Genomic DNA, 10805 nt, shown 5'->3' on the forward strand with positions numbered 1-10805 from the left:
ATTTCGTATTGTGTACTGAATCTTCAAAGTTAAAGTATATTTTATACCTTAGGCTGCTATTTTCTCTTAAACTACTAATAATTCTCAAGCAATCTAAGCCTAAATTTAGTACTTAAGTACCTATATTCACTACCATTCTGATTTTTTTCAAAATGTTCTACCCAACAGTTTACATTTTAGAGGAGGGGAGGAACGCTCGATTTCAATGAAAATTTGCACTGAATGTTGAATATTTCGCAAACAGATGATCACTGAATAGAAAAATTGTCTTAGCAACCCCCCAATGGTTTTAAAAGACCTATCCTAGATAGGGTTAGTCGAGAAAAAAAAACACCCCCACTTTACGTCTACGGGAGGTACCCTAAAAATATTATTTTACTTGTTTTTATTGTACCTACCACTTTGTCGGCGTGACTGATATGCATATTCATGTCAAATTACAGCTTTCTAGTACTAACGGTCTCTGAGCTTACCTGCGGACAGACAGACGGACAGACATGGCGAAACTATAAGGGTTCCTAGGTTAGTACGGAACCCTAAAAAATAAAGTAAATTAAATGAACTTTTTACAACAGATGTCCGATATTATTAATAGCAGCAACACTGCCTGGCGAAACGTCAAAGTGTCGCAATGACGCAAGCCGACTGACACACGGGAAAAATCCTTGAAGATCTTTACTCATCTTTCAAAATGGTGTTTCGTTCTCGCGGGTTTCCATCAAAATTAAATCAATTATTACAAAAATGAACTGTTAAACGTTAACCTTGCACGCAAACGGAGTTGCACGGTATAATTTAAATTAAAAGTGTGAATTCGCGACAACGTTCAGTTCTGCGGATGTGTTTTCAACTCGCTCTTTTAGATTCAGTTCGATCTGTGATGTTAGTGATTTGATTGTTATTTAAAAGCGTATTACGTAAGTATTTATCGTATATTTGTTGTTAAACATGAGTAATACTGCTTTAATTTCTAATTGGAACAGCTGAGTTCACCTTTGGTCGAAGTCTTTCGTTTTTATCGCGCTATAAAGCTACACCCCTTTTCGGGTGTGTAATGTAAATGTTTAACGATGAAATTGACAAAATAATTGTCTCAACAACCTTGTAACTACAGAAAGGATGTGGTTAGACTGGTTTCCGCATGACTTGAAGGTTGTCCACTCATTCAACTGCACTGCATGCTATCTATGAGTGCAAATAAATGAAGCCATATAGTATAAAATGATCTATTTTTTCCCCTCCAACGTAGTCTTGGCATTAGAAATATTTTGATACACAGATGTTTTATGGATATAGCAGGAAGTAAAGTATGAGCAGATGACTGTGTGTGCTATCTTTATGGGATTATGATTGAATTTGCAATAGCACTGCTGGTATTTAGTTTGTGAAGTTATGATGAGCTAATACACTTGAAATTTGCAAATGATGATTAAAAATAAATGAAGAGGTTTTTTCGTAAGTAATTTCCTAGCTTTTATTCAATTTAAGAGTTCTAGAATAATCCCAATTGGTTTTTAAACTTGTTCTTTTTTGTTGGAGCTAAATTACATAAATATTATACTCATAAAAACAGATGTATTCAATTAAACAAAATTTTTTTTTTTCAAATGATAAGATTAGTGTTGCCTTTTTTTTACTGACTTATTTTCAACACTTGCTTTTTTTCTTTTTCTATTATTTGTTTTTTAACGCTTTCGGTGCACCTGTGTGACTATGCCAGCCTCATTGAAAGACTTGATGTCCGGATTATCTGGCTGCAAATGCTTGCTTTTAAATCTTATAGTGCAGTTTAGATTGCAAGTAAAATCATGCAAGTTGCATTACATAGCGCTGGATTGACTTCGCTTCATAATATGTGTTTTATATTTTGCCAATGTCAATGTTAGTGATGGGCCGAATATTTGTTTTATATGTGGTATTTGGCATATTCGGCTGATTTATTGAATATTTGTATTCGGTTGAATGTTCAGCAAAGTGGTAAGTACTCAAATTTTTTAATGAATTAAGCCTGAATTTGAATTTGAATTTATGTTTTTGTTGAAACTGTAGCTTTATTTAACAGCAGATAATCAAAATATGTGTAAGATCTTCATAATAAAATAATATGTTAATATAATCAATCAGGTCTTTATTGTGAGAAATTAAACAAGTTTTTTGTTTAATTAAATTGATTAAATTACAATATTAAATATTGGGTATGGTAAAAGTCTTGCAGAATATTCATATTTCGACATTACACACATGAAGAGACCGTTGGTTTATGAAATTTTGATCTTGGGGGAGGAACAGACAGGAGACCACAAACAACATAGGACGGCACACAGGCAACAATGACGATTATTCCATGTTAGCCATAAAAATTTGAAATGCCTGATAATTGACGAATTCTGACGTTACTTAGCAGAGGTTCATGTCAATGAACTACAACACTAACTGCCCTCTTAAAACAAAAAGCGGCAAGTATCTAAAAAAAAACACTTTTGTTACTTATACCATCTAATCCAAAATGTCTTAGCCATGCAATGATATAAAAACTGAAATAGTTCGGAAAGTTAGATTTTTAAAACCTATATTTCAAATCAAAGTCAAAGTCAAAATATCTTTTTTCAATTTAGGCTATAACAAGCACTTATGAATGTCAATAAAAAAATCTACCACTGGATCGGAAAAATCTCACACATACATCACAAGTATTTAACACAAATTTATTTTTAACACAGTAGGTTCGCTATTTGAAGGGATCGCTAAATGCGGATCTGAGTTATTTCCATATATCCCTGTCCATGATATAATCATTTAACTTTATAATACGCCTTAGATATTAATGTCTTATCGACAATGGATCTGAATTTTGTATCAGTTTCATTTGTAATATTTTTTGGAATTTTATTATAAAAACGTATGCAATTTCCCAGAAACGACTTTAGTAAGGTCACGTGACATATAGCTGAAAATGTTGAGCTTTATCGCTGGAAAAAAAAAAACATCTTCAACTTCAACTTTTGTGTTTTTGGCAACAGGTCGCTTTATGTAACACTTATTGAAAAAAACTTGATAAAGGCAGCAGAGGCTCCCTACGACAGGGTTCTACCTAGTGTCAATACCGTCTTTACCATAAGGGTATATGGAGCCCGTGCCCAGGGATCACAGCCCAGGGGAGCCCCAAGAAAGGTTTAACTTAAAGGATTACTTTGTTTTCTATTTTAATTGAACTAAAATTTATACTTGCCGAGTGTCACATACCAACTTGTCAAGGTATAGACAACGCTAGAATACAAATTCCATAAGAAATCCTGAACACTTAAGTACTTATATGTAACTTGGTATAATTACCATGAAGTGACATCATGATGACATAATGGCTTCACTGGAGCTTGATTCATCACTCCATTAGTTCTATGTTGTTTTTACAAACTGCTATAGCTATGCTGTGTAACCTTGGAATATAGGAATCATACCTAAGCTGTTACATAATTTGGGATGATATTTAATTTAATCTGTTTATTCAAATTAAAGTTTTGATTTAAATTTAATTTGGTTAATTTAATTCGAATTGAAGTAGTCTAATTCAATTTAATTTATGTCAATTTTGTTAAATCCATGATTTAATTGAATTTGTTCTGTTAACTTAGTATTTCATTGTGTACCTATGTAGGTACTTATGATTGGAATAAAATTAAATATTATTTCATTTAATGCCTTCAGTGTACTGTAAAGTAATTACACACATCAATAAATTCTTAGAAATCTTAGGATACTCATAATCCCTTGACAAATTTGATGTTTAATATGCCTAATTAATACTGAAATTTTCAAAGCTGTCTAGTGATAAAAAGTATTCCTAGGTACTTTTGATGAGTGTACTTAGCTCACCCGCGACCTAAAATATTACAAAGGTTGAAGCGCTTCAAAGTACAGGTGGGGGGCCCATGACGTCACGCCGTGCTAAAGCTATTAGGTACACCGTATCACACCATGACCGTAATAGATCAGGCAAAAATATATTCTTTGTATTGAAAAGTATGAGACTATGGCCACTAGCCCGTTTCCTAACCATCCGTCGCCGTCGCTTGTCATGCGCTTGACATTCCGTTTCCTACACGTTCCTATTACGGTCATGACATGATACGGTGTAGTGTGTAGAGACCTTTAAACGTGTAACGTTACGCGGAACTCTTAACTGGCTAGATCTTTATAATATATAATTATTTTTTAGTTTGATTGACAAAAGAAAGATACGTGTCCAATATTTTTTAACTAGCTTTTGCCCGCGGCTTCGCCCGCGTGGTATTCGGTTATCGCGCGCTGTTCCCTCGGGAACTGTGCATTATTTCGGGATAAAAAGTAGCCTATGTCACTCTTTGGCCTATAATAAACTATCCTCTATGCCAAAAATCACGTCGATCCGTCGCTCCGTTTCGACGTGAAAGACTGAAGACATGCAACACAGACAAACATACAAACACACACACACACTTTCGCATTTATAATATTAGTATGGATAATGTAACTGTCAGACTAATTAGTTTTTTTTAGGAGAATAACAGAGAGAGATTATCACCCAGAATATTTAGCGAATTGTTAATAATCCGTGTTAAAATAGATTTATATAGCAGCGGACTAAATCAGTATCTTATCTACTGACTAAACCACATACACGCGCACACATGAAAATAATGATTCGGCTGATAAAGATTCTATCAAACAGATAAAGTTATCAAGACAATAGTCGAGTGATTGTCATGACATAGTTGTAAATTACACTTTAGCACTGTTTTTGTTTTTAATAGAGGCAAAGTAATTGTTTGGTGAGAATGTGTACTAGAACGTGAATGTGACGATGAAATGGAAAAATCCGCTTTGGAGCTTCGGTAAGAGTATTTATGCTACAATGAGGGCTATCGTTTTTTGTCTCACTAGATGGCGCACTGTTGCGTGAGGTTTTTAAGTGTGGCTTTCAAAGTCTGTTATTACGGGCGTGAAAGCAAAGTTTAGATTAAAATCATATTTAATACACCTTAAAACCGTACCATAAAATATCGAGCATGCCACAGTGTTCCATAGTCCCTGTTTTGTTCGGAAAAAAGGGAGGACAAAGGTTTCCGAAAGACAAAACTGTCTCGAAACACAGACATTCATTGACCCGGAACGCATATTTGCCATAATTAATTTCAGATATTGCAAAATATTCACAAAATTATTCTAATTATAAATAAACCCGCGTAGCTCACCTAAAACCTATGAGATTTGACATTTCGGAGACCTCACGCTACACTAGCGCCTCTAGCGGCGAATTCATACGCGATAGCCCCCATTAAGTTAGCTTTTACTCCGCAACCATGCTATTGTTTTTTCGTTCCAACCACGTTGTTGCAGAGTAGCAAGGACGCACTGAAACCGAGTGGTTAGAGAACCTAAGGCCGTATTGTCTAACGCACGGACGCTCATAATCGCATTCGCCATCTCTCTCTACCCTCACCCTTGAGAGAAAGAAGTGGCGAAAAAGATTGTGATTACGCGTGTGTTTAGACAATAAAGCCTCTGAGGCCGTATTCACACTTCACACACACACACACACTAACTCTTAAGTTTTCCTATTCTTATTTTGTTATTATCACAAAATCTTACTTGTAAGGTAATATAAAACTCGAGGCAATCTTGTTTAAAGTAACTAGTTAGCTTTATTGTTATTGTAAGAATTGTTAAGTTCTAGTTTATTATGGATTCTGCCATTTATTGTTATGGAGGAGCGGTGTCTCCTGGCACAAGCATACTTTTTGCTTAATAGGAGGCTCCAACCTCATCTGTATAGTTGTATACCACGTAAAATACCCAAAATAAACTTTTTTCATTTTCAACTTTCGTCAGCAGTGTTTCTAGACACAATTATAACATCGGGGCTTTCAAGAAAAGGGCTTATACTGTAAAAGCCAGCAACAGACCAGTGACTCTCCTCGAGTTGTTGGTATTCATGGGCGGTTGTGATTATTTCCCATCAGATAACCCCTGTTCGTTTTCCTCCCTCTCATAATAAAAAAGCACACGTCTGGAACTTTTTCCCACTAAAGCAAGGTGTTTGCTTCTACTCTACTTCCATTTCGAAATTAGGACTTGTCTAATTTAAAATGTCGTGTCCCTCACTCAATAAAATCAGTTCATTATGACTACTTAGACAATAACCGCGTCAGCCGAACAGGGATTGAGCTCCCCGTCGGGCTGAGGCGGTTTATTGTAAGATTTGCTATCTAACTAGTCGCAATGAACTGATTTAGTTCAGTGAGGGACGCGTCATTTTAAATTAGACAAGCTCTAACAGATTATTTCACCACTTCTGAGTGGATCAAATATCGTCGCCCTGAATCAATCTTCTTTAAAGCCCAGTTTAGACAAGCAAGAAAATTTGTGCAAGTGGCATTACCTCACGAGGCCGTAAGCGAACGAGGTTAGGGGATTGGTTACATCAATTTACAGAATCGTTATAATTTATAGAATCAGGCGTTACTTTGCGGAGGTTTTTTCCCAATATGATTTTTTACTGAAGCTTATTTTCACAATCCCGTTTTTTCCTCATTTTAATTGACACAGAAACATAGATAGGTTTAGGTTATGTTATGTTAAGCTTGCATCGGTCCGAAGGGCCAAAATCACACAGATGTAGGAGCTCCGCTAGCGAAGCAGTGTCGATTAAAATTGGGAAAAAACCCGATTATGAAAATCAGCTTCAATAAAAAATAAAACAATATTTTTAAAAAATAAAACAACCCGACTGCTTCAAAAATACTATAAAGAAGAAAACAAGTCTAGTGGGCTAGAACTTTGTTGATTGTTGAGTAGATAACTTAAAGTTTAACAGTCGGGACCCATTAGGTAAGAGTTTTTGAGCGTCACGATTTAAATGGGTCCCGACTGTTGTACTTTAAGTTAGCTACTTAACAAAGTTCTAGCCCACTAGACTTGTTTTCTTCTTTTTAGTATTTTTCAAGGCAGTCGGGTTTTTTGATTTTTTAATTTATTGTTTTATTTCACACTTTTCTGTGAAAATGGTATATTAAAACGATTATAACCTATACATATTTAGAATGGGCTAATTATTAGCTTTCATTTGATACCCCACTCGATAGGTTTGAATAAAAAACATTTTTTGAAAACTTACAATTTGGCGCCAAAAATCCGCCATTTTGATTTTTCAAGAATTTCATGTACCTACCCATTGTCACTCCGTCATTAAGACGAATCCAATGACGTATTATTTATCAAAATCGGTTCAGCCGTTGAATAGTTACGAGAGGACATAGGAATAGACATACATACGCGTCAAAAAGGATAAAATCATTTGGGAAAAAATCTAATGGAAATCCATTCGATGACGACGGAAAAATTATCTGACCTTAACACCCAGGAGGGCTCAACACACAAGAGTTGCCACGGTAATACCCAATGAAAGAGGTTCCTTCCTGATTGATTTACCCGCCCAAAATGCGGTACATTATTGAGTAGGCATGCATACTTTAGCGCGTGTGGCAACTAACTGCGATTCGGGTCTTTTTTTACCCGATTACCAGAAGGAGGGTTGTTTTTCGAGCCCATTTATGTGTCTGCTAGCATTTGAACCTGTATATCGGGAAATACGTGCTGCCACAAATAAAAAATAAACCTTTTCACACCTCTCCTTCAGAAAAGTAACTTTTCCTCCCTGACGAGAGGGAGCAAAGTGCAACTTTTCTCTTCAAGGCTTTTCTAAGTGTTTTATTGCAAATGCCATATTTTGAAGTTGATAATTGTAAAGCCACGCCATTTTCTGTGCCTGTTGTTCTTTAATGATATTAAGAGTTATTTTTTTTCAAGTTTATTAATGCTGATGTGAGTGTGAAAAGTTGTATGAGCCACTCGGGAGCAAAATTATTTTCATCTTGGGCGCTAACACTTGAATCCCTCATTACGCTTAGGATTCTACTTTATTGTAGAATCCTTCGCTACATTCTGGATTCAATTTACGCCCTCGCCGTAAATACACCATTTTGCTCCCTTGTGACACAAATAACTATTATAGCCCTTGGGGTAGGTAATGCCAGGAGAAAAGGCCCGCAGGTTTTATTTACAGCAGTGCAAAGTTCATTTATCCATAATTAGTTTTTACCAGGGGCTTCGCACGCGAATCATTAGATCCTGTATCACTACCATGAGTTTACAATGCCCGTACTCGATATCGATCGATAGCGACGGCGTAAATTATTTGTATGGAGAATTGTACAGCGCCTCTACAAATAATTTACGCTGTTGCTATCGAGTACGGTCACTGTAAACTCATGGTAGTGGTACAGTACCCTTAGTGTAAGTTTTCGGTTACAAAATACATCTTGATCGCGTTCGCGTTAAAATCTCAATTTGTATGGAAACACGAACAGCGCCTCTAGCGGAACGTTTGCGATGTTCGTGTTTCCATACAAATTGAGATTTTTAACGCGATCGAGACGTATTTTGTAACCGAAAACTTACACTAGGGGCTGTTTCACCATCCATGATTAGTGTTAACTGACGGTTAAATCTGATGCCGTCTCTGTCTATTCGAACAAAACAAATAGAGACGGCATCACACCTAACCGCCAGTTAACACTAACCAATGGATGGTGAAACAGCCCCTAAGGGTACAGATCTAATGATATAAGCGTGCGAAGCCTCTGCTGGCAGTTGAACTGAAAGTCCAGAATTTTTGTAAATTTCCGTGAGAATACCCAAAAGTTTCATCGTACTTGTAGTTTCATAACTCTATACTATACCCAGCTAAAGAGGTTTCGAGATTTTATACCGATTCTGTGAATTCTTCTCCTGGAATATCGGGATAAAAAGTAGCCTATGTGTTATTCCAGACTCCAGATGTCCAGCTATCTTCATACTAAATTTCATCGAAAACCGTCCAGCTGTTTCACCGTGAAGGTGTTACAAACATACACACACCACACACACACACACACACACACACACACACACACACACACACACCACACATACTCACTAACTTTCGCGTTTAATTAGTACAATAAAATTATACTTGGTTTGGATAGATTTAACTAAATGTAAGGTAAAATGTATAAAAACCTTGAATGAACTAGCAGCTGAAGTTTGTTTACATTTAGTTAAATAACTTATCCAAACCAGTATCCAAATAAAAACATCATAAAAATTATCATACAAGTTAGCCTGCTTGTTAGAGAGCTATTTAAGGGGACCCCATGCCCCAATGACCTTCGATTATTCCTTAGTTTTCTAATGTTTTTTGTAGCTTATTACATTAACAACAACGGCTTTAAGCAATATAGTATCCCATATTTACTTCAAAGTTCATTGTCTTCGAGATATTTGGCATCAAAGTTGAACAATTTTAGGCCAAAAAACTGGTTTTCAGGCCATAACCTTTGTGTTAATTAGTTTCAAATGAAAACCCTCGACCAGTTTTTAGAGACGTCAAAGGCGAATCCAAATATGTAGATCCATATATGTTAGATCTTTCACGTCAATAGAGATACAAATAAGTGTTTTTTCAGACAATGTTTAATAAAATCATACATAATTAGCATTATTTTTTCAAAATACGATAGCCATTTGACTTATAATTCTATCTGTAGTGCAAAAGTAGGAGATACGATTCAAAACTTGTCAAAAATCGATGAAAACCTCTGTTAGCCCCTTAAGAGCAAGTGCGATGAAAGTTTAATTATTTTCGCTTGGGAACCACATTCATTAGTGACTAAATACTAATGAAGTACCTACCCGAGTACCTCGGTAACACTAAAAACAATTGAACACAGTCAATTTAACGAACAAGCGAAGCGTGTTGAATTCTTTGGTCTATATTTTCCGCAAGTCGTTGAGGTTTAGCCCGCCGTCTCTCTCCACAGTATCGCTTGAGAAAGAGACGGTGTGCTAAAACCGCTCGTTTATGATTGGTTTTTTGGAGTCTTTTTGTATTTTTTATTTCAACTCCAAATTTGTTACTTTTACGGGTATCCCGTGAAACCATATCGAAAATACAAACTGAGACATGGATGCACAGAAAAACCAGAAAAAGAGACCAGCACTGGAAATCGAATCCAGGTCCTCAGCAATCCGTGCTGTGTGCTATAACATCTACACCACTGCTGGACAGGACTTTAGACACGAATTTTTCCTATGCATACATATCTCAGGTTGCTTATTTCTACTATGCTACTTAAGCAGCAGCACTAGCGACATCGGTGTCACAAAAACAGGTTGGGAGGACTAGTTGCTTTTTGGACCACTTGCTACTTAGACCAGTTGCTTCTTAAGACCACTTGCTACTTAGACCAGTTGCTTTTTAGACCACTTGCTACTTAGACCAGTTGCTTGTTAGACCACTTGCTACTTAGACCAGTTGCTTCTTAGACCACTTGCTACTTAGACCAGTTGCTTCTTAGACCACTTGCTACTTAAACCACTTGCTATTTAGACCAGTTGCTACTTAGACCAGCTGCTTTTTAGACCAGTTGCTACTTAGACCAGTTGCTTCTTAGACCACTTGCTATTTAGCCCAGCTGCTTTTTAGACCAGTTGCTACTTAGACCAGTCGCTTTTTTAGACGAAATGATCCTAACCCAAATACGTGTTCAATACTTTCGGATAAATCTAATTGACGGAGTAAATATAATTATATTATTTTTACCCAGAAAACTACCCAATTTTCCTGGTGTTGTTGAGAATGTAGTTTATTTAAGTTGGGTAGGGCTTCATTATGGCTGTCGCGGTATGCCACTACTCCGTAGGGTTAGTATTACAAACTAAATGGGGGT

At 36.3% G+C, this 10805-nt stretch overlaps 1 protein-coding gene across 9 annotated transcripts in view; it reads left to right on the forward strand.

Moving 5' to 3' along the window:
- Window positions 1–631: 631 nt before the first annotated feature.
- Window positions 632–10805, forward strand: part of LOC141441431 (uncharacterized) — a 75839-nt gene continuing 65665 nt past the window's right edge. For 8 of the 9 annotated variants that reach the window (XM_074106158.1, XM_074106161.1, XM_074106159.1 and 5 more), the window contains exon 1: window positions 4747–4871. In XM_074106158.1, coding sequence (XP_073962259.1) covers window positions 4841–4871 — 31 coding nt within the window. In that variant the 5' untranslated portion in view covers window positions 4747–4840. Of the gene's footprint in view, window positions 918–4746; window positions 4872–10805 lie in introns of those variants that run through there. The other variant, XM_074106165.1, reaches the window with a different exon arrangement.

Source organism: Choristoneura fumiferana, chromosome 24 (genome assembly GCF_025370935.1).
Source record: "Choristoneura fumiferana chromosome 24, NRCan_CFum_1, whole genome shotgun sequence".
Taxonomy (NCBI): domain Eukaryota; kingdom Metazoa; phylum Arthropoda; class Insecta; order Lepidoptera; family Tortricidae; genus Choristoneura; species Choristoneura fumiferana.